The 24,353-nt window shown below is 49.8% G+C and overlaps 1 protein-coding gene across 1 annotated transcript in view; it reads left to right on the forward strand.

Annotated features, from left to right (window-relative positions):
* LRP1B (LDL receptor related protein 1B) overlaps positions 1-24,353 on the forward strand; it is a 642,156-nt gene that overhangs the window by 312,226 nt on the left and 305,577 nt on the right. Inside the window, exon 8 of the mRNA XM_054173601.1 lies at positions 18,371-18,533. Coding sequence (XP_054029576.1) covers positions 18,371-18,533 — 163 coding nt within the window. The remainder of the gene's footprint in view (positions 1-18,370; positions 18,534-24,353) is intronic.

The following is a 24,353-nucleotide window of genomic DNA, read 5'->3' on the forward strand; positions in this document are numbered from 1 at the left end:
GCTCTTCTCTTCAGGGTGTGTGGAAATAGGAAGAGGATGTTCCTAAAAGCATGGAAGGGGCAGGTGTGTGTGTCTGTGGAATGTATGTTTATATAGTATCCTGACCTTCCAGTCTCTTCTCTTAGTGGAAGGAAACATAGAATCACAGAATTGTCAGGGTTGGAAGGGACCTCAAGGATCAGCCAGTTCCAAGCCCCCTGCCATGGCCAGGGACACCTCACACTACAGCAGGTTGCTCACAGCCACATCCAGCCTGGCCTTCAAAACCTCCAGGGATAAGGCTTCCACCACCTCCCTCAGCTTCAAACCATTCCCCCTTGGCCTGTCTCCAGACACCCTCAGCAAAAGTCTCTCTGCAGCCTTCCTGCAGGATCCCTTCAGGTCCTGGCAGGCAGCTCTGAGGTCCCCCTGGAGCCTTCTCTTCTCCAGGCTGAGCACCCCCAGCTCCCTCAGCCTGTGCTCACAGCAGAGCTGCTCCTTGGATCATCTTTGTGGCCTCCTCTGGACTCACTTCAGCAGCTCTTTGTTCTGCTGGGGACACCAGAACTGGAGGCAGGATTGGAGGTGAGGTCTGAGCAGACAGAGTCCAGGGGCAGAATCCCCAACAGCTCTGTCCATTTCAGTGATGTTTGTTACAAGCATGAGGCTTTGGCTGCACTCTTAGGTACTGTCTTTGAAGGCAATAAAATACCTGGTTCATATTTTAACATCACACCCCATCAGCTAATTATAGACTCATGAACTTTGTTTCATTTTCTGCTGCTGCTTAATTGCTTTGTTTATAAATTTCCCACTTCTAGTGCTATAGCTAATGGCTTCCTTAAGTGGAGACATATCTTTGTACATTCATGACACATATGATGCTAATCAAATTTACTTCAGTTAGACTAATTGACATCAAATGCTTCCAGATATTAATTTATTAATGGAAATACTTCATTAAGACTGCATGGGGGAAAAAGAAAAGCACCAAAACCCGACCACAGAACACCAAAACCAGCCAGTGGAGTCAAGTGAAGAAGCCAAGAAATACTTCCTTTTGCATAGTGCACTTTGGATCATGCCATTCAGATTAGTCCTCTGCCTCCTGAAGGCTTGTCTCACAGAATCACAGAATTGTCAGGGTTGGAAGGGAGCTCAAGGCTCAGCCAGCTCCAACCCCCTGCCATGGGCAGGGACACCTCACACTACAGCAGGTTGCTCACAGCCACAGCAATGCAAGTTGCACCAATGCAGCAAACCAATACAGCCACTAAAAAGCAAAGCCTGTGGCTTCTTCCAGAGTGTGTTTTTCTTCTTCTCTTTGTGTGAGGAGACAGAAGAAAAGCTACAAAGCCCAAATGTTGGGGGTTTATTTTATGTACACCCAGCATTGTAACTGGTAACACATTTTGGTGTCAAAACTGAGACACTTGAGCAGAGTCCAAGCCAGAAAGATTTTACCAGGAGCTAAAAGCATAGCAGCAGGAAGCAAAGAACATCTGCTCCCCTATCTCATGCAGTGAGAAGAGCAGGAGCAGAACTGCTCAAGGTACTGCCAGTTGCTGTCCAGCTGCTGGCCTCTAGTAGCTGTTGTGGTTTGCAGCTCCTACTTGGATGGACAGCTACAGGGAAAAAGGTGAATAAAGATCATGTTTCTCATTAATGAATATGAGAATGCATTAAGGCAAGAGGAAATGGCCTCAAGGTGCACCAGGGGAGGCTTAGATTGAAACCAAGCACTGACAGAAAGGGTGGTCAGGCCTGGAGCAGGCTACCCAGGGACGTGGAGATTCCCCAGCCCTGCAGGGACTGAAGAGATGTGTCATGCAGCACCTAGGGACAGGCTTTCGTGGAGGGCTTGGCAGTGTTAGCTTAGTGGCTGCATCTGGTGATCTGAAAGGTCTTTTCCAACCTAAACAGCTCTGTGGTTCTGGTAAATCTGAAATCAGAAGCTAGGTATCTGGTGAAATAAACAAGCAGCTGCAGCATCCTGGTCCCTGCTCTTTAGGGACTCCTATCAGCTGCACCAGGCTGTGCTCTGGGCCAGTCTGCTCTCTGTGCTCACTGCAGCCTGGGTCCTGTGCTGCAGGCTGTGATGGAGACACCCCAGAGACTTTGTGCACTCAGGAAAAACTGAAGGGCTTGCTCTTTGTGCAGCATTTCACCAGGAGCTCTTAGAGGAAGAGGAGCTCCAGGTTTGCAAAACTTTTAACTGTAATTATTATTTACAGTGTGCTGGACATGGCCAAAGATCATCCAGTCCAACCCCCCTGTCCCGGGCAGGAGACTCCACAACCTCTCTGGGCAGCCTGCTCCAGGCCTCTGCCACCCTCACAGCGAAAAAGTTTCCCCTCCTGTTCCTGTGGCTCCTCCTCTGCTCCAGCTTGCCCCCAGTGCCCCTTGTGCTGTCCTTGGATATCCCTGAGCAGAGCCTGGCTCCAGCCCTGCACATCTTCATCCCCAGCACTGAGGGCAGCCCTCAGGCTCCTCTGCTCCAAGCTCCAAGCCCCAGCTGCCTCAGCCTGTGCTCACAGGGAGATGTTGCACTGCCTGCAGCAGCTCTGTGTCTCTGTGCTGGACTCTCTCAAGCAGTTCCCTGAGGTCCTTCTTGAGCTGAGGGGCCCAGAACTGGACACAATATTCCAGCTGTGGCCTCAGCAGGGCAGAGCAGAGGGGCAGGAGAAGCTCTCTGGACCTACAGTAAGTAACCAAATGAAATGAGGAGAGAATATGGCAAGGCTTGGTCTGTCTGGGTGAAGCTGCAAGAGCCCTGCCTTTTATTAATGTGCCCCCAACCAGCTGCAGCTTGATGTGTTGGGTTAGGCAGTCCCCATGACAGCTCTCGAGCTGCTGATAAAGTCTGGCTGGTCTGCATGTGTAATTGTGTAAAATCTCTGTCACACTACATGAGCAAAAATAATGAGCTGGGTGAGGAGCCTGTGGGGCTGCCTGCAACCACTCACACAGCCAGGCACTTTTCATTTGTTTGGCATTTGGGGGCTTTCTTGTGTGTCTGTTGTTGCTGTTTTACTGAAGGGCCTGATTCCAGCTTTTAGTATGGAGGAGGCACAAATCCATGCAGAGTTGGCTGAGAGTAGCTCTGAAGAAAGAGACTTGGGAGTGCTGTTTGCTGAGCAGCTCCCCAGGAGCCAGCAGTGCCCTCATGCAGCCCAGCAGGGAGCTGAGAGCTGGGCTGCAGCCAGAGCAGTGTGGGCAGCAGGGCAGGAGAGGGGATTCTGCCCCTGGACTCTGCTCTGCTGAGACCTCACCTCCAATCTTGCCTCCAGATCTGGTGTCCCCTGCAGGAGAAGGACACAGAGCTGCTGGAGAGAGTCCAGAGGAGGCCACAAAGATGAACCAAGGGCTGGAGCAGCTCTGCTGTGAGCACAGGCTGAGGGAGCTGGGGCTGTGCAGCCTGCAGAGGAGAAGGCTCCAGGGGGACCTCAGAGCTGCCTGCCAGGACCTGAAGGGATCCTGCAGGAAGGCTGCAGAGGGACTTCTCCTGAGGGTGTTTAGAGACAGGCCAAGGGGGAATGGTTGGAAGCTGAGGCAGAGCAGGGTTAGAGTGGAGCTGAGGAAGAAGTTGTTCAGCAGGAGGCTGCTGAGACTCTGGCCCAGGCTGCCCAGGGAGGCTGTGGCTGCCTCCTGCCTGGGGGTGCTGCAGGCCAGGTTGGATGAGGCCTTGAGCAGCTGAGTGTAGTTGAGAGGTGTCCCTGGGCTTGGTGGGGAGGTTGGAGCAGATGAGCTCTGAGCTCCCTTCCAGCCTGAGCCACTCTGTGATTCTATGATTCTGTGATGTGTTCATATGAAGTGTGATAAGCACAATGTGTTTATAATATCAGCACTGTTTCTCTCCTCGTTGTGAATATTGAAGATTAGCATTTCCCTTCACAGAGTCTTTGAAGGGTGGTTTGGGTAGTCTGAGACTTTGTTCAGCTAAGTGGCTGTAAAATTCAGATTCATTTTGAAGAGTCACAACCACTGCATTGGCTTCAGAGAGAAACCTCCTTGGCAAATGGGGACTGAAGCAAGATGCAGTAGTGGGGAAACACCTTTCCTAACAGTCTGTGAATGCACCCTAATCCACATCCCATCTCTGCTAACAGAATTGCTCTCAGTCTGAGTTGTGTGGGTCCTTCCCTTTGCAAGCATGTGCTGGGACAGACAATTGTTCCTGCAGGAAGCAGATTACAAGAGAAAGGAATGTGAAGATAGCTGCAGTGAAATGAACTGAAAGCCACATCTCTGTGAAGTGTCTGGTTATCTGGGGGGCACTGTGCAAGGCAGAGCTGGTGCTGGCTGGCAGGGTGCTGGGTTGCTGGTGAGGGTCCCACCTGGAGCTGCGCTCCTGCTCTGCTCTGGGACACAGCAGACGTGGACACCACGCATCCTGCTGCTTGTGAGATCAGCCAGCACGGAGTAAGATGAGGTTAGGGTAGGCAGAGACTTTACCAGAAGGAAGAGAAGAGCATGCACAGCTACTGCAGGTAGTGGAACATCTCCCTGCTGAGGTAAGGCTGAGGAGCTGGGCCTCCTTAGCTTGGAGGAGACTGAGGGGTGACCTCATTCATGTTTGTGAAGGTGTGAAGGGTGAGTGTTGTGAGGACAGAGCCAGGCTGTGATAGGACAAGGGGCAATGGGGGTGAGCTGGGGAGGAGGGGGGTTCCACGGGAACATAAGGAAGAACTTTTTCACTATGAGGGTGGCAGAGCCCTGGAGCAGGCTGCCCAGAGAGGTTGAGGAGTCTGCTCCTCTGGAGACATTCCATACCCACCTGAATGTGTTCCTGTGTGACCTATTCCAGGTGATCCTGCTCTGGCAGGGGGGCTGGACTAGGTGGTCTTTCACGGTCCCTTCCAGCCCTTAACGTTGTGTGATGCTGTGACACCTTGAGGAGGGGCCCTGGAGGCCGATGCAGTGTATGTTTGTGTCTCCTCTGTATTTCTCTGCAGCTGCTGGAGTCAATTCTTTGTGCTGTTTGCATGGAAGGAGGAGTGACTGGGGAAGAAAGGCAGTGTGCAGGGAGACAGGAGACCACTGTTTTCCCAGGACTTACAGGCTGACATTTATCAAGTGATCTTGTCTTTCCCCTCTAGAGGTAGCATGAGAAAATCCACCTCTCCATGTGGCATAGGGATACAGTGAGGCTTAGAAACCAAAATGCTAGAATGCTGGGGCAGAGTTAGAATGCATGAGGTAGAATTAGCACAAAGCAGACAGAACTTTGGTGGCTGAGAAGAAGGGAGGATTTGGCCTCAGATCTTTCTGAAGTGGCTGCTTTTGGAAGGGGGCTGGAGGCTTCCTGAAAGGAAGGTTCAAGTTCTGCAAATACAGTCACACAGTGGCTCAGGCAGGAGGGGACCTCAGAGACTGTATATTGCTAACAGTGACTACAGTGGGCTTAATATGAAGTCAGCCTCCTGAGAGATGGCCTTCGCTTTAGCTGCAACGAACTGCAGCAGGCTCCAGGCGCCACGAGTCAGCCTTGTCCGGTAAGCAAACAGCAGCCAGGCTGCCTTAGCAGGAGTGTGGTCAGGAGGTCAAGGGAGGTTCTCCTGCCCCTCTGCTCTGTACTCATGAGGCCTCATCTGCAGTCATGTGCCCAGTTCTGGCCTCCCCAGACCAAGAAGCACAAAGAACTACAGGAGAGTGTCCTGCACAGGGCCACTAAGATGCTGAGGGACTGGAACAGCTCTCACCTGAGGAGAGGCTGAAGAGCTGGGGCTGATTAGCCTGGAGAGGAGGAGGCTGAGAGGGGATCTGATCAATGCTTGTAAATATCTAAGGGGGGGTGTCAGGAAGGTGGGGCCAGACTCTTCTCAGTGGCCCCCAGAGACAGGAGAAGTAATTGGCACAAACTTGAACACAGGAAGTTCCATCTAACAGGAGAAGGAACTTCTTTGCTTTGAGGGTGGCAGAGCATTGGGCCAGACTGCTCAGAGAGGTGGTAGAGTCTCCACCTCTGGAGATTTCCAAGGCCTCCCTGGGTGTGTTCCTGTGTGATCTTCTTTGGGTGATGGTCTTCAGAGGTCCCTTCCAACCTGTACCATTCTGTGTATCTACACAAACTGTGCAGTAGGAGTTTCCTTTGTTCCCTAACCCTGTCTTTAGTAGCTGGCTGAGGGAATTTATTCCTACATTATGCCCCTAAGAGTGTTCCTTAAATCACCATTGCCTACCTCTGGTATGAAGCTGTTCAAACTTTCCCTGGAAGCCCTTTCCCTTAAGCCCTTTTGTGTTGCAAAATAACTGCAGTGATGTCTTTAAACTCGCAGTCGCCTGCTGCTTCGGGCTTTTACGGGAGGATGCTCCAGTGACCTGGCTGTGGTGTGCCCATGGTTTGTGCTGCTGGTAACAGCTGCAGCAGGCAGTGCAGGGCAGGTGGAAGGCTGCACCCTCCTGCCTTTGATGGGAGGGGGCTAAAGGGGGCAAGTGTTACAGCCTGGAGTGGCCAGCTCCTCCTCCCCACAGCAGCTCCCTTGGTCGGCGTGCCTGATGGGTGCCTGTTGAGGCTGAAGGATGCTTTAATTTGAACGGTGGATGGCTTAACTGCTTTGAAGTAAGTAACTGGGTTTGATTTACACTCTCAGCAGATTTATAAGAGGCTTTTGAAAGTGTGGTTAAAAAAAAATAAAAGAGAGCCTGTGATAGCTGTGTACCTCTATAAATCTGTCTTTGCTGGCCAGCATGCACACGGGCTGCTGGGACCCCAGTGCCCCTTCAGTCACTGGGCAAGGTGCGTGAGGCTCAGCAATGCAGAGATTTCACAGGTGCTTCCCAGTGAGTCTTCCTTGTCTCTGTCATGAGATCAATGTCACAAAACTCAGTCCCTGTAAAGAGACTTGGCAGCCAGGATTAAAAGACAGGCCATTCCCAGGGCACTGATTCCATTGCTTCACACTTTCACCTTGCTGGTTTAGTCTGGTGGCATCACAGCCAACTCCGACTCCAGACCCAGTAACAGGAGCAAGTTCTGTACCATGAGGGTAGTGCAACACTGGCCCAGGCTGCCCAGGGAGGCTGTGGCTGCCTCCTGCCTGGGGGTGCTGCAGGCCAGGCTGGATGAGGCCGTGAGCAGCTGAGTGTAGCTGAGAGGTGTCCCTGGGCATGGAGGGGAGGTTGGAGCAGATGAGCTCTGAGCTCCCTTCCAACCCGAGCCATTCTGTGACTCCATGACGATTCAAAGGCATTGGATCCATGAGGATGAGTCATTTGGAAAAGACAGATGGATATATTTTTCATGTGATTTTTCACTTTTTAACATGTGCAGTAATCACTCAGGACATGGCTGTTGGAAGTTTAGACACCAGGGTGTCTGACTTAGCCCACAGTGACAGTTTTAATACAACTCATGCTTTGTTAATGGCATTGCAGCAAATTGCTGTCAGTAGAAGGGGCACAGAAAAATCTCTGCCAGCCTAACGTTCCAGAGCCTGAGTGGCAGTGTCAGGCTGTCTGGGCTGCTAATTGGGAGCACTGCTCTCGGAAGAGAGGCCCAGCAGAGGCAGTGCTCCTGCAGGGTTTCACAGCCTGTCCTTTAAGGGTGTTTTTAGCTGCTGTTTACCTGCTCCCACCATTGCTGGCTATTCAGAGTTAAAAAAGGGCTTCTCCTGGCATTCCAAACTTGTCTCTTGACTCAGGGGGCGGCAAAAAGCCTGGCTCCAAGTTGCTTGCAGTTGTTCTTTGGACTGGAATCTGTTTGTTGTTTGGTAAATACATAATTGTGTCTGTCTTTGGTTGGGTTTTGTTGTTCTGAACACACAGTAAATGAAAGCAAGTCTGGAGAGGCCTGGCACTTTCACCTTTGTCTGCCTTACACAGTTCACCAATCTCAGCCTCCAGCCAGAGAGTTACAGTGGCTTTCCAGGCCTGGAAAAGTAAACTACATGAGTGGGGGGAAAAGATTGAGAGAGCACAGGGAAAGGCAAAATGTCTCAAGTACATTGTGCCATTTTGTCCTTACTTTTCTGCCATCTCATTTCCCTTGGGTTTACTTTACAGAGTTTATTACTTTGGTTTTTGTATCACTTGATTTTAGTTTTTCTTCACCTTTACCTTATTTTTATATTTATCTTAATAATCTTAATCTTTATATTTGCATACAGATTATATAAAGATAATACATATAAAATATGTCTAGAAATATGAAGTTTATATAAAGATAATCTTTATGTGTAGAAAGATTATATTTTATAAATATACTCTTTATAAATGACATGGATTTACAAATGTATAGATGATAATGAATCTATCTATACACAGCTACATTATATCTATCTGTAATGATAGATATCTTTATAGATCTCTAAAGATAGCTATACCTAGCTTTGGATCTTTATCTTGATCTATTTATGTTGGTATTTCTATTTATGTTCATAGTTATATTTAGGCTGAGATTTATATTTAGACTTAGATTTATATTTGGACATAGGTTTATATTCACCTTAGTTTCTGTCTCACCTCTCCTGACTCAGCAGGAGGCAGGAGATGCTTCCCCAGCCGAAATGCAGTGAAGCAAACTCTTGTTCCAGGCCGGTGTATGAGAGTGAGCCCCGGAGGCAAGCAGTTACTGCCATAAGAGGCTGTAGGTGAAGCAGGTCTGACCATGCCTAGGAGATCTGCAGCTCTGTTGTCCTGGCCTTTGGGGCCAGGAGGACCAGAAGGTGACTCTCTGTGGCACAAGGCACTTGAGCAGTCCACCCTCGCACTCCTGCATTGCGCTACCATGGGGGACTACACTGACACCTTCCATGTGTGAGGATGCTCATTACAGAGATGCTGAGCTCCTAAAAGTTTCAGTACAAGGATCCTCTCTTGCCTCTCCAGAGCATTGGCTCCCCTAGCATATGGCCAAGCAGTCCCCAGAACTGCCCTGCTTGTGGAACGAATTAAACAAGTGACTGTTGGCAGACCTGAGTACTTGTGACAGTGCTCAGCTGCTCACTGCAAAGGGGAAGGGTTCCTGTGCAAGAAACACTTTGGGTTTGGTGCTGCAGGAGTGGCAAAGGCTTTGCTTCCCTCCCTGCAGCTGTGTTCATGGGCAGTCAGGCCACCAGCCCACCCATGCTCTTTTACTGAAGATACGACCACCACTTTTGAAGCCACTTCCCCTCCTCTCATCCCCCCAGTGCCAAGGGTTAGCTCTGGGCTGGCCCCTAAATGCCTGGCAGATGCTCTCAGTTAACACCTCTCCCTTCCCAAAGGAACAGGAAAGGGATGAGGGAAAGAGACTTAGAGATTGGAAAACGAAACCAGCCTTAATTAAAATATTGACAATAAAACTGAGTGTGTGCAAAAAGCAATATCAAACCCAGTGCCCTGGAGACAGTGACATCACCATCACCACTGATGCTGCGCCAGGCACCTGGGGAAGCCCCAGGCTGGACTCAGCGGCAGACAGGAGCTGGATTCAGGAGCTGAATCCAGGGGCACATGGATCAGAACCAAAGGCAGAACAGAGTCCTCCTTTGAAGGGAGGGTTTGACCCGGGGGATCCCTCAGCTTTATACTGAATATGATGTCCAAGACATGGGATCCCTTGGGGGTCAGTTGTGGGTCCTCTGTCTTGTCTGCTCTTCCCTGCAGGTGCAGCCTGTTACTTTCTGCACCCCACAAGGTTTAGCAGTGACCTTGGTCTGCACAGGAGCAGGTATCAGCAGGGCCTTTCTGCACTCTAAGCTTTGGCAGCAAGTAAAAACATCAATTGTTAGCACTCCTAGAAGCAGACACAGTGCCCTTAGCTTCAGAAAGTGAAAATAAAACCACTGAATAGACTTAGTTCTGTTCTAACCCAAACCAGGATATCCAAGCAAGCCCAGGCTACAGCATGCAATTCCTGTCTGGATGATTGGATGCTGCAGTCATTCAGAGGAGATGTGTGTGTCTTGTGGAAGGAAAATAGCACTTTGCTCATTCTTTTGGGGTGGTTTTATTAAGCTTGCTGAATGCATCAAATAAGGCTTCCTTTAAAAGCAGCTTTGGCAGAAGGAAAACAAGTATTGGTAACAGAAATGAAGATTACTGCTAAAGCATTTCCAAATCTATGCATTGTGTGCAAGTAAGAAATCAGAGCTGAGTGGATGTGTGCATGCAGATATGTGTAAATAGAGATAGAGAGATCTAAATATAGAGAGATATAAACATAAGTATAAACATCACTAGATCTATAGAAATCTTTGTATAATGACATGCTTTCCTATAGATGCATTTCTGTACAGATTTATTTATATAAAAAGATGGAAAACCAAAGCCAAAGGGAACAAAATGACTCAAGATTCTAATTCCCCAGAGTGACTGCCAGGGAAATTGTTGCACCTTGAGTCGACTTCCAGGCAGTCCTCACTGCAGCCACCTTCGGAGCGAGGAAATCTGTAAGGACCTGAGGCAGTAATTGCTAAGTACTTTCCCTTAAAATAGAAAGAGATTGTCTACCTCCTTCATTATTAATCAGAGCCATATGGAGACTGCAATGAGCATTCTCAATCCTCATTTTATTTCATCCAAAGTGAAACTCTGTGAAGAGCACAATGATTTTAGAGGGCAGTAGGTGTGCTGAGTCCAGCAGTGCCCTCATGCAGCCCAGCAGGCAGCTCGGTGCTGAGCTGCAGCCAGAGTGTGGGCAGCAGGGCAAGAGAGGGGATTCTGCCCCTTGGCTCTGCTCAGCTGAGACCTCATGACAACCCTGCCTCCAGTTCTGGTGTCTCCAGCATGAGAAGGACACAGGACACTGCTGGAGAGAGTCCAGAGGAGGCCACAAAGATGATGCAAGGGCTGGAGCAGCTCTGCTGTGAGCACAGGCTGAGGGAGCTGGGGCTGTGCAGCCTGGAGAGGAGAAGACTCCAGGGGGACCTCAGAGCTGCCTGCCAGGACCTGAAGGGATCCTGCAGGAAGGCTGCAGAGGGACTTTTGCTGAGGGTGGCTAGAGACAGGCCAAGGGGGAATGGTTTGAAGCTGAGGCAGAGCAGGGTTAGAGTGGAGCTGAGGAAGAAGTTGTTCAGCAGGAGGATGCTGAGACTCTGGCACAGGCTGCCCAGGGAAGCAGAGATGAGCTCTGAGGTCCCTTGTGCCCTGAGCCATTCTGGGATTCTGTGATCAGTAGTATAAATACAGAAACTTGGTGCAGCTTTTGCCTCTCTTCTGCTAGCTGAAGCCTTCTTGTGCAAGCCTTGATGTGAAATGGCAAGAAAAATGCCTAGAGAACTAAAGAAAAATAGGTGTGAAAATTACAGTGAAAGGAGACAGCCATTCCACATGGCTCCTTCATAAACTCAATTCTGGCCAGAAGATGTGTTTGCAGCCCCCTTTGAAGATTTAGCCACTCTCATATGCATTTGCTGCTTCCTCTGAAGGTATAATGATAGTGCTGTGCTTAAGAAAATAGGAAAAGTCTGCTTGCAGCCACATTTGTGCTGGTGCCCATGGCCCACAGAATGCCATTAGCCAGGGTGGAATTTAGACTGGATGATGTCTTAACTATTCTTTATGAAGTCCTTAAGAGGAAATGCTAGTTTTTAAAAAGCAATAAAGGGAGGATGATCACATTTGGCAGAAATGCTCCAAGGAATCTGTGATTAAAATAGGAAAAAGAAAGAAACAATAATGCATAGGAGGTTGCTCAGAATCAATGTCTGTCTTCAGGGGGAGACAGTTCTTTCTCAGAGCCTTTCTGAAACTGTCTGAATGAGAGAAAAAGAAGAGATTAATTACTTTGAAGATGTGAATGGCCTGGACATCTGTGCATATTGGGCTTTACTATATCAGTCCAGAAATAGGCATGAAATGAATTCAGCAACTGCTCGAGCACAAGCAGTTTTATATATATATGTGTATAGAGAGAGGGATAGATATAGAAACTCCCCAGTGCAGCCCACCCCTTATCTGTGTGGCATACAGTGCCACTGACTGGTGTGATAAGTGGAGAGCCATTCTGAGCAGCTCAGTGCATGGCTGCCAGCAAAACCACAGAGATTCAAAGTTTAATTCATAAAAAGCTGCTATCTGCAAGCTGAGTGGATTGGTTTTGTCATTCATAGGATATATATGGAAATGGAATCTAACTCTGTGGAGGGGAGGGCTGGGGCAGCTCTTCATCAACTTCTTTTGTGAGGCAGGGAATAGGTTGGACTTGATGATCTCTGAGGTCTTTTCCAAGCTGGTTGATTCTGTGATCCTGGAGAGAGCCCCAGTGTAGGCTGCAAAGATGGTGAGGAGAACGAAGCATCTCCTGAGAAACCTGGCACTGATTAGCCTGGAGAAGAGGAGGAGGAGGAGGAGATCCTATCAATACTTACCAATACATCATGTGCAGGAGGCAAGAGGATGGGGTCAGAGTCTTTTCAGTGGTGCCCAGTGACAGGAAGGGGGGCAGTGTGCTCAGACTGCAGCACAGGAAGCTCCATCTGAACGTGAGGAAAAGCTTCTGGATTTTGAGGGTGACAAAGCATTGGAACAAGCTGCCCAGAGGGGTTTTGGAGTCTCCTCTAGAGACAGTCAAATTCTGCCTGGACATGGGTGGTTGTAGCCAGGTGGGGGTTGGTCTCTTCTCCCAGGCAGCCAGCACCAGAACAAGAGGACACAGCCTCAAGCTGCACCAGGGGAGGCTTAGGCTGGAGGTGAGGAGAAAGTTCTTCACAGAGAGAGTTGTTAGCCATTGGGATGTGCTGCCCAGGGAGGTGGTGGAGTCACCGTCCCTGGAGGTGTTCAAGAGGGGATTGGTTGTGGCACTTGGTGCCATGGTCTAGTAGCCATGAGGTGTTGGGTGACAGGTTGGACTTGATCATCTTTGAGGTCTCTTCCAACCTTATTGACTCTATGGTTCTATGACTGTGTGCAGTCTCCTCTGGGTGGAACCGCTTTAGCAGGGAGGTTGGACTAGAAGATCTCCAGATGTCCCTTCCAGCCCCTACCATTAGTGATCCTGGCTGTGTCCAGTTCACTGCAGAGCACATGGTACAAAGACAACAAAGCTCAGTGCAGATCAGCACAAGGTGCTTGTAGCTGCTAAATGCAAATGCTCTCGTGCATTGACTGCCCAGGGGAGTTACCAGATCACACTGCTTCACAAGGTCTGAGAGAAGCCTTCTCTGCATAATGTGAGGTCTCTTCTCCACTTCATGCAGTAGACCTCAGAATCATTGAATGGTTTGGGTTGGAAGGGACCTTAAAGATCCTCTAGTTCCAGCCCTTGTGCCATGGGCAAGGATACTTTCCACTAAAGATGTCCATGTGTCCTATGGAAGCTCAGGTGGAATTGGATGGGTCAACAGACTCACTATAGGCTGGAAGAGGATTTCCCATGTCCAAGGGAGACATTGTCACACAAACTGATAAGTCCTCCATCAGAGTTACTACAAGCCTAGAGAACTGCCTGAGAGATGGGGACACAGGATAGATCTAGGCTCACCTTGCTTCGTTTCAGAATCCCATATGGACCTACACATGAGCTGGAGGGATCCCAGCTCCTCTTCCAGCCTTTGAACTCCAGTGGTGAAGAGCATAGAATGATTTTGGTTGGAAGAGGCCTTAAAGATCAAAAAGACCAACCCTTGACCCAGCACTCCCAGCACTGATCTCTGAAGCAAAATGTGAATTCAGGTGTCCCTTTTACTGGAAGCTCTGTGCTGAAGTCTTTAAGCATAGCATGCACTGCAATGAAGGGCCTTGCAAGGAATGCCTTTGCAATCAGCCTAAGGCTCTCCCCCAGCCTTTGCTGCTGGTGCTCCATGCCCTTCCTAAAGACAGCCTGCTGGGGAAGGCAAAGCAGGTAGAGAGTTTCTAGGAGCTTTCTAAAGTCTTTGACATGAAGGTTATGGTGTGAAATTGCTTCTGGATGTCTCACTCTCCTGCACTGCTGAGCAGCCTGAGTTTTAGCTCTTTGTTGCGGATGGTTAACCCTAAGATGACTCAGGGAGGAAGAATTATTTCACTGTGAGGCTGCCCTGGGGGGGGTTGTGGAGTCTCCCTCTCTGGAGATATTCAAGACCTGCCTGGGACAGTGTCTGTGTGACCTGGTATAGGTGGCCCTGCTCTGGCCAGGGAGTTGGACTGGATGCTCTCTTGAGGTCCCTTCCAGCCCCTGGTGTGCAGTGATTCTCTGATTTTCAATTAATTCTCCCAGTTTTCCATAGAAGCCCCTGGTTAATGCCATGCCTTGTGATGTGTTGAAGAAAAACTAAGGGAAGAATAGACTCAGCATTTGATGAGTGTGAATATTGTTAGGTTAACAGATCTAGTAATCTGAGTGTGCCATGTCTGCCAGGTACATGCACATGTATGTGGAGAGAGGGACTGTCCAAACACAGTCAGAAGAGTCACAGAAACACAGAATGGCTCAGGTTGGAAGGGAGCTCAGAGCTCATCTGCTCCAACCTCCCCACCATGCCCAGGGACACCTCTCAACTACACTCAGCTGCTCAGGGCCTCATCCAACCTGGCCTGCAGCACCCCCAGGCAGGAGGCAGCCACAGCCTCCCTGGGCAGCCTGGGCCAGAGTCTCAGCACCCTCCTGCTGAACAACTTCTTCCTCAGCTCCACTCTAACCCTGCTCTGCCTCAGCTTCAAACCATTCCCCCTTGGCCTGTCTCCAGACACCCTCAGCAAAAGTCTCTCTGCAGCCTTCCTGCAGGATCCCTTCAGGTCCTGGCAGGCAGCTCTGAGGTCCCCCTGGAGCCTTCTCCTCTCCAGGCTGCACAGCCCCAGCTCCCTCAGCCTGTGCTCACAGCAGAGCTGCTCCAGCCCTTGGATCATCTCTGTGGCCTCCTCTGGACTCTCTCCAGCAGCTCTGTGTCCTCATGCTGGGGACACCAGAACTGGAGGCAGGGTTGTCATGAGGTCTCAGCAGGGCAGAGTCAAGGGTCAGGATCCCCTCTCTTGCCCTGCTGCCCACACTCCTCTGGCTGCAGCTCAGCACCGAGCTGCCTGCTGGGCTGCATGAGGGCACTGCTGGCTCCTGGGGAGCTTCTCATCAACCAACATCCCCAAGCCTCTTTCTCCAGTGCAGCTTTCAGCCCACTCTGCACCCAGTCTGGGTTTGTGCCTGCTCCTCCAGCAGCAAGCTTTATCTTGCTCCTTTCCCTCTGCTTCCAAAGTACAGCAACCTTCCTGAGCTCTCATTGGAGGAATTAAGTTGCCAGCTTTATTCCTACCAACATTCAAAGCTGCTTTCCTTTTGTCACTTCCTTTCCTTGGTGAATAACTGGGTTCAGAGCCGCTTCTGTCACACGGGAGCCCCTCTGCACTTTTCAGGTCCCATTGCAGCAGTGAGCCATAAACCTTTATTTCCATAAACCCAGCTCCTATGAATGGAAGGCAGAGACTGGAAATACTTAAACCATTCCTGATTTCCAGAGCAACAGAGGGTTTGAGGGTTTGTTTTTTAATGTTTTAAAGACATATTTTCATTAGACAAGGGAAAAAACTCCACCCCTTGCCTCCCTCTTGCCTGCAGTGTGTTAGTGTCTCATAGTGCACCTGGCACTGTCCTCCTCTGGAGCCTGGATCCTGGACTGAATGGAGCATTTCTGTGTTCTGCCTCAGCATATCTTTGCAGTGGGAGCCATTAGAAGGGAAGAGGCATAACACTTGCCTGGAATTAAAGGGAAAATGAAGAGTGGAAGGGGACAGATCTGAGGCAGAGGAGGCAGCAGAGACCTGTTTCATGCAATGGAGAGATGGGATAGAGCTGGTAGCTACTCCTGCTGTTTTATTGGGTAAATCTGGTGAAGGCAACAGGCACAGGCTCACGAGAGCCTCATGAGCCTCTGTGCCTGTTTAAGTGTTTAGCAAAGGCATGACTCATAAGCCCTCTGTTATTGTCAAGAATTAAGGACTACCATTTTAAGCCTGAATCAAGAGTGACAGGACTGAGGAGAATGGAGCCAAACTAGAAATGGGGAGATTCAGATTGGCTGTCAGGAAGAAGTTGTTCCCCATGAGGGTGGTGAGAGACTGGCACAGGCTGCCCAGGGAGGTGGTGGAAGCCTCATCCCTGGAGGTTTCTAAGGCCAGGCTGGATGTGGCTGTGAGCAACCTGCTGTGGTGTGAGGTGTCCCTGCCCATGGCAGGGGGTTGGAACTGGCTGAGCCTTGAGGTCCCTTCCAGCCCTGACAGTTCTGTGGTTCTACCTCTGCTTCCCATTGTGCAGTGCAGTGCATGTGTGGGGGCACCAACAGGTTCCTGGAGTGCAGAACCCTCGAAATGCAGCTTCTGAAGGATGGGAGAAATACTGAAAACTGAAAGTAACCAAACCCCCACAAAATCTGGGAAATTCTGTTTTCTTGCATCTGGCTTCTCCCATCATGAAATAATTGCAACTTCTGCTAGCAGCTTTTTGAAACCACTGTGCAACAAATGTATGTACTGGGACATGAAATGAAGCCATTATTATCTGACACTGGGAGGATTTGGCAGGAAATGTTATTACAGTGATTAAGGGATTCTTCATTCACAAATAGCTATCATAGGAGGTAGCAGTTTCAGTGCAGGGCTGTCAGCAAGAATGGGGAGTAAAACATCTAAGTTACAGGAGACTGATAGAGTCATAGAATGGTTTGGGTTGGAACATCATCATCCAGTTCCAACCCCCCTGCCATGGGCAGGGACACCTCCCACCAGCCCAGGTGGCTCAAGGCTTCATCCAACCTGGACTGGAACACCTCCAGGGAGGAGGCAGCCACAATCTCCCTGGGCAACCTGTTCCAGTGTCTCTCCACCCTCACTCTAAAGAAGTTCCTTCTGCTAACCTTCTGCTAACGTGCCTCTTACATCCTTCCTCCTCATCCCTGCACCAGGAGACTGAAGAGGCAGAAGTGTCTGGTGCTCCTAGAACTTTCTAGGGATTCACTGAAACTAGGGGAGAAATTTGGAGCCACAGCTCTCCTTTTGCTTCCAGCTGTCTTGGGCTAGCTCATCCTCAGAGCCTGTCCTGGTGAAAGCTTCTCTGCAGCTGACAGAGAGAGAAGTGTAGTGGGGAGAATCTCCCCAGAAGAAATTGAAACCGAGTTTGTTTTTCCCCTGCATAAAAGCCTCCTGATGGGCAGGGCTGGTTAAAGCAGATGAGGAGCTCTCCAGCTGCTGGGACTAGTGTGGCTCTCTCCAGCCTTACACCCGAGCATGCTGAAACACCTACTGCTGACATAACTGTGGCCCTGAGCACAGGGAGGAAGTCCTCTTGGCAACACAATTGCATTGTCTCTCCTCTGCTTCTTTTTCCTCCTCTTCACACTTTTGCTTACTGTAACAGGAGGAACATGTATGGACAGATAGCTGACTTCTAAGAACAAAGCAGGCTTTAGGAGACAGGGACAAAAAGTGGTTCCAGGATGCCACAAGAACAAGAAGGAACCATTTCAAACCTCTTGTCTTAGGTAGTTGTGAAGTTTTTCCTCCCTTAGTGTCCTGGGAAGGAGAACTCCCTGTGTCACTCCTAAGAAATCAAAGGATCACAGAACGGTAGAGGTTGGAAGGGACCTCCAGAGATCACCCAGTCCAACCCTCCTGCCAGAACAGCATCACCGAGGGCAGGGCACACAGAACACATCCAGGGGGGGTTGGAAAGTCTCCAGAGCAGGAGACTCCACAACCTCTCTGGGCAGCCTGCTCCAGGCCTCTGCCACCCTCACACTGACAAAGTTTTCCCTCCTGTTCCCCTGGCATCTCCTCTGCTCCAGCTTGCCCCCAGTGCCCCTTGTGCTGTCCCTGGACAGCCCTGAGCAGAGCCTGGCTCCAGCCCTGCACATCTTGATCCCCAGCAATGAGGGCAGCCCTCAGGCTCCTCTGCTCCCAGCCCCAGCTGCCTCAGCCTGTGCTCACAGGGAGATGTTGCACTGCCTGCAGCAGCTCTGTGGCTCTGTGCTGGACTCTCTCAAGCAGTTCCCTGAGGTCCTTCTTGAGCTGAGGGGCCCAGAACTGGACACAATATTCCAGCTGTGGCCTCAGCAGGGCAGAGCAGAGGGGCAGGAGAATCACCCTTGACCTATTCCCTACATTCCTTCTAATCTACCCCACACAAGCAGTCCTTTTAATGCCACTCGTGGCAGTTGAGTCAGGTATTTGACAGCATCCAGATTGCTCAGAACCACCAGCAAGGAAGAAATTAGACTGCAGATGAATGCACGCACCCAGATGGCTGCTATTGCTTGCAATATTTACACACAGGGTTGCTTTTCATTTTCATTTCTGTGAAGTATTTATTATCTGGTTTGAGTCCCCTTTAAAGATAACAACTACACTCTCACAAGGTTTCTCAGCGTGGCATCCCCACAGCAAAGCCAGCTCGGGTTGTTTGAGCGTGCAGAGCAGAGCAGCTGCCCGGTGGAGCAGCCAGCAGCGCAGTTCTCGGTGCTACAGAGGCACTGCTGAGCTCTCTCCTTCCTTTCCTTTCCTTTGGCAGATGTACAGCAGATGGCAATCGACTGGATCTCTGGGAACTTCTACTTCGTGGATCATGTCAGTGGCAGGATCTTCGTCTGCAACCAGAATGGGTCAGTGTGCATCACCCTCATCGAGCTGGATCTCACTCACCCCAAGGCCATAGCTGTCGATCCCACAGCAGGGTAAGATTATTTCAGCTGCTTTAGCATTTACCTGCTCCACCATTTACCTGCTCCACCATTCACCTGCACCAGCATTTACCTGCTCCACCATTTACCTGCTCCACCATTTACCTGCACCAGCATTTGTCTGGGATCCTGGGGGCCATTCAGAGGAGTGTGGCCAGCAGAGCCAGGGAGGTTCTCCTCCCCCTCTACTCTGCCCTAATGAGACCTCACCTGGAATATTGCATCCAGTTCTGGGCTCCCCAGTTCAGGAGGAATAGAGATCTGCTGGAGAGAGTCCAACAGAGAGCTACCAGGATGCTGTAGGGACTGGAGCACTGCCTGGTAAGAAGAGAGACTGAGAGCCCTGGGAGTGGTTAGTCTGGAGAGAAGACTGAGAGGGGATCTGATCAGTGACTATCAATAGCTGAGGGCTGGGGGTCAAGAGGGAGGGGACAGGCTCTGCTCAGTTGCACCCTGTGATAGGGCAAGGGGCAATGGATATAAAATACAGCACAGGAGGTTCTACTTCCAACATGAGGAGGAACTTCTTCACTGTGAGGGTCACAGAGCCCTGGGGCAGGCTGCCCAGAGAGGTTGTGGAGTCTCCTCTGGAGCCTTTCCAGCCCTGTCTGGATGTGTTCCTGTGTGACCTGTGCTGGATTCTATGGTCCTGCTCTGGCAGGGGGGTTGGACTCAAAGGTCTCCTGAGGTCCTTTCCAACCCCTAACATCCTGTGAGCCTCTGATCTGTTGCATTCAGGTGCTTTAAAACCTGCTTTTTCATTGCTTTGGTGAGTTGCTTGCATTGGTGCTATAACCAAATGGTAACATGTACCAAAGAGTTCACTCTTTGAGAGAAGTGGGGCTGGAAAGCTGCCCAGAAGGAAAGGATCTGAGGATGCCATTCAGTAACCATGTGGGGATGAGCCAGCAGTGTGCTCAGGTAGCCAAGCAAGCAAACAGCATCCTGGCCTGTGCCAGGACTAGTGTGGCCAGAAGGACAAGGGAAGCGACTGCCCCCCTGTACTCAGCACTAGTGAGCCTGCACCTTGAGCACTGTGTTCAGTTTGGGGGACCTCTCTACAAGACAGACGTTGATGTGGGGCCAGAGAAGGGCAACCAAGCTGGTGAAGGGCCTGGAGAACTGGGCTGGTGAGGAGTGGCTGCAGGTTGCTTAGTCTGGAGAAAGAGGGTGTCCCTGAAAGGAGGTTGTAGCCAGGATGAGGGCCAGTCTCCTCCCCCTAGTAACAAGTGATAGGATGAGAGGAAATGGTCTCAAGTTGCACCAGGGGAGGCTGAGGCTTTTAGAAGGAACTGACAGGGTTCTAACACTGGCCCAGTCTCCCCAGGGAGGTGGTTGGATCCCCATCCCTGGAGGTGTTGAAAAGGCACAGAGGTGTGGTGCTGAGGGCCGTGGTTTAGCACCAGCCTTGGTGGAGTTAGAGAGTGGTTGGCCCCAATGAGCTGAGTTCCATGACCTGTGATTCCAAGTGTACTACTTGCAACACGTGCCTGGTAATTTCTCAGTGTGGAACTGAAATAATAAGAATAATAAAGACCCCTCCTTGCCATCAGATTTTCTTCCCCCTTTGCCTATCTGCCAGTTGTGTTTCTGCTACAGTAGGGGCGAGAAGAACTTCTGGAGGTTTTGCTATCCTGTATCCCTTCCATCTCAGGAGTACTGGAAATGGCTTTACCAAGTTTAATTACATTTTGAAAGTGGAAGTATTTCTTCTCTGCTGTAGAGGGTCAGCTGTAATGGTACAATTGCACCGTGTCTGCCTTGCCTCTTCCACAGATAGATTCAGCACCACTTGGGAATAAAGCCTTGCTTAAAATGCAGGGGACTAAAAATCCTCCACTCGGTAAGAGCCACCAGCTGGGAAAGGTTTTCAAGCAAATGGTGAGGTAAAAGCATAACTAAATAAGAATAGGACTAGGATCAAGTGAATGCAAAAGCTACACTTTGTGGAGGGTTTGGGAGCAGGGATCTGGTCTGGGTTTTATCAGCGTGTGAGTAGTTGAGGCTGCGCTGCCTGGTGGAATGTGTCCTAAAGTGCCATAAGCCCCTGCTCAATAAATACAACAATATTTACTGTAGAACAGCTTGTCACCCATATGTGGACTTTTGTCACTCTTTATTTAAAGCCTGCTGGAGTATTAAGATGCATTGCCACAATGGCTTGGATCCTGACAAGAACAGCTTGCCTGCAAAGTTTACAAAGAAGTTTGGTAATGTCATCCTTGAGTAGAGCTGTATTTCTATCTGCAGCAGATGGTAAGCTTGACTTGATCTGACTGCAGAGCTGTTTTAAAAGACAAATAAAAATCCCTGTTTAAATTGATTTTTCTGCAAGTTCTGATCTGACAGAACTCAAAGCTTTCAGCTTTGCCAACAGCAGCCTTTTCCCCCTGTATATTCTTTGCTGGCTTTACTAGATGAGTCCTAAACCTTGTCATTAGCTAATCTTACCTGTCAGGGATGTAGGGAATGATCCAACCCTTTGATTCTGTGAGGAGGGGTGGAATGGACAAAAGAGAGGCTATTTAGCCTTCATTTGTTGTCTGCTGCCTACAAGCCGTTCTTACTTAGACAGTTGCCTCTTTTAGTGCCTTCTATAAGAGCAGTAGTGTCTGGTGTAGGGCAGAGGTGAGTGCTGGCCTACAGCAGAGTCCAGGGCTGACTGTGGCCCTCCCCAGGGTGATTCTTCAAAGAGCAGTTCCAGTTTGGTTCATGATGGAAACACTGGGCTGAAAATCTGCATCTCAGCACTTGGTTGTTTACTTGTTTCTATTGGCAGTTTCTTAATTATCTGACACATGTTGTTCTGTTAATCAGATATCTACAACACATTCTAATTGATAAGCCCCACTTTGCACATTAGTTCAACTTGTTTGTGACTAGGCTTTGGTGCAGAATGCAAACAGATCATCAGAAAGCATTCTGGCTGCTGAAAAAAATGGTTTGTTTCATGGAATCAGAGAATGGCTCAGGCTGGAAGGGAGCTGGGAGCTCAGAGCTCATCTCCTCCACCCTCCCCACCCTGCCCAAGGACACCTCTCAATTAGACTCAGCTGCTCAAGGCTCACCCAGCCTGCCCTGCAACACCCCAGGCAGGAGGCAGCCACAGCCTCCCTGGGCAGCCTGTGCCAGAGGCTCAGCACCCTCCTGCTGAACAACTTCTTCCTCAGCTCCAAGCCCTTCCCCCTCAGGAAAAGTCCCTCTGCAGCCTTCCTGCAGGATCCCTTCAGGTATAGTTTCTGCTTTGTTTTTGGTCTTTCTTGCCTTCCCTGTACACTTTCCTGTGGCAGTAGTTGTGATGTATTTCTGTTTCAAAGCATTAGCATTGCTGTCTAGGGAACTTGGTGGTTTTATTTTGTCTTGTTTAAAGAAGCCCAGGCACATCCATCCCAACAAGCTGTCCCAAGCTGAGCCCTGAATGAGCGTGGTGCATAAAGTGTGTGTGCAGTAGCTGCTGGAGGCAGTCATGTTTATACACTGTGAGCACAGGATTCTAATTCACTTCTCTGGGGTACTTTCTGTGCTTAAACATGGAAGCTAGGCTGTTCTGGGGCTGGGGGTGGGTATCTCCTGTAAGAATTACATATCAAGGGATCCAGTGTAGTTACAGTGTAGGATATTGGCTCCTGTACCATGTGTTGCTATCATGCTATCTTCCTCTTCAAGCTGAAGGTACACTTGAACAGAGACCATTTCCTCTGCTCTTCAGAGCTTGAACAGAAGCCTTTATGTCTTTATGCTCCTCTTGCATGGCCACACCTGTGCTGTTATGTGCATTTAGTTGTTTCATGAAGCAGAAATTCTCCACTTAGCGATAAAACAACCAAAGCCCAGGTGGAAAATGTCCTCATTCTGCATGCTTCCCTTTGCTGCACTCAAGAATATGTTTGGGGTCTGCTTATTTTCACATCTCTGTGCATGCAAGGCTTTGTTGGATGTGTGGGGGTGATGGGTTGGTAAGCTGTTGCATGAGCTCCCAGTGGCATTGAGCTGCTAAGCTTGGTTCATGCCATACAGTGGATGAAGGAACTTCTGTTACTCTGCTAAAGCTGAACTTTCAATTGAGAGGAGAAAGGTTCTGCTTTGCAACAAGCTCTTGGACAAGCAAGTGGGACATCTTTCTAAGCATATGGCTTTGCTTTAGGAGCTCAGCTCTTTAGTCAATCTAATCTGATTACCTTTTGGGGTTATTCCAGGCTATGTCTAATGGATCCCACCTGAAGAATTCCTTCCCCACCTCACCCCAACCAACCAATGCCTAATCTACCCAGTTAGAGGGGTTTGGTGCTAATGCTCAGCGGTTACCTGGTTTGCGTTAAGAGTAGCACAGGGTAAGTCTCAGACCTGTGTTAGGGAGGCCCCACGAAGGGCCCCTGGCTGTTGTGCCTCTCTGCTCATGGTGATTAGTTGAGGGTCCTGACTTGTCAGTGAAGAAAAGGCTGGCAGCAGGAAGGGGGAGGGGGATAAATTGTTTTGCAAGAATGCATTGTCTGTCAGATGCCTTTGACGCGAGATGTTTGCCTCCATAAGCCTGCAGTCCAGAGTGTGGCACACTTGAGTGTGGGTCTGCTTCCCTTCAGCGGTCACCAAACAGCAGCTCTCACCTGTACCAGCCCTTGAAAGCAGCCTTAACTGGGTGGTGGTGCTGGTCACTGCCACATGAAACAAAGGTGAGCCCAGCTGCAATGGTTGTATCCAGCTAAGGGCTTCGGTGGAGGTCCTCTGTACTCTTGGGGAATGGACTCCAGCTAGTTTGGCAAGCAGTGTGCATATTCATGAGGCTTTGATCCCCACAGGTGTGTGAGACAGGGAGGGTAACACCCTGGAAACCCACAGGAGGATGGGCTTAGGCTCTCTCCCAGCTTTGCTGCAAGCCAGCTAAATGCCTGTAGACAAAGCATTATCATCATTTTACTGCCTTTGTATCCCCTTGTATGTAACAGAGAGCATAAAATCTCTGTTATCTGATACTGGGATGCATTCAGGACCCTTAGGAATTCATCTTGTAGAACTGCACTGCTAACTGTGTGCATCTACATATTTATACTGTAAAGATGGGGACTTAATTACCTCCAGCCTTCAAGGTAAATTACTGCTTCCACTGCACCACAGTGACAACAGAGAGTGTGTGGCTGTGTTTTAGGAGGAAAAATGCATTAGAGCAGGGAGATGCTGCAGTTCCTTCCCAACAGGAGCACTTGAAATGCTTGGTCCTGATCATGCTGTTGAAACATTGACCATACCTGGACTAATATGTGAGCCTGCAGTGTGTCCAGGGGGCCAAGAAAGCCATCAGCATCCTGGTCTGGATCACAATAGCTGACCAGCAGGAGCTGGGAAGTGATCCTGCCCTGTACTCAGCACTGGGGAGGCCACACCTTGAATCCTGGGTTCAGTTTTGGGCTCCTCACAACAAGAAGGACATTGAGCTGCTGGGGCAGGTCCAGAGCAGGGCAATGACACTGGGGAAGGGTCTGAAGGACAAGTCTTAGGAGGAGCATCCGAGGGAGCTGGGGTTGCCTAGTCTGGAGAAGAGGAGGCATTTAGAGGTTGCTTTGTTCTCCCAAGTAACAAGACAGGAGAAAATGGCCTCATGCTTTGCCAGGGGAGCTTTAGATTAGATGTTAGGAATTGTTATTTTTTCCCTCTCTGCAAGGGTTTTCAAGGCCTGGAACAGGCTGCCCAGGGCAGTGGTGGCATGAGCATCCCTGGCAGCACTGTGGAGATGGGACACTTAGGGACATGGCTTAGTGGTGGCCTTGGCTGTGCTGTGTGGTTGGATTCAATGATCTTAAAGGCCTTCTCCAGCCTCAA

This window comes from Dryobates pubescens, chromosome 2, assembly GCF_014839835.1.
Source record: "Dryobates pubescens isolate bDryPub1 chromosome 2, bDryPub1.pri, whole genome shotgun sequence".
Taxonomy (NCBI): domain Eukaryota; kingdom Metazoa; phylum Chordata; class Aves; order Piciformes; family Picidae; genus Dryobates; species Dryobates pubescens.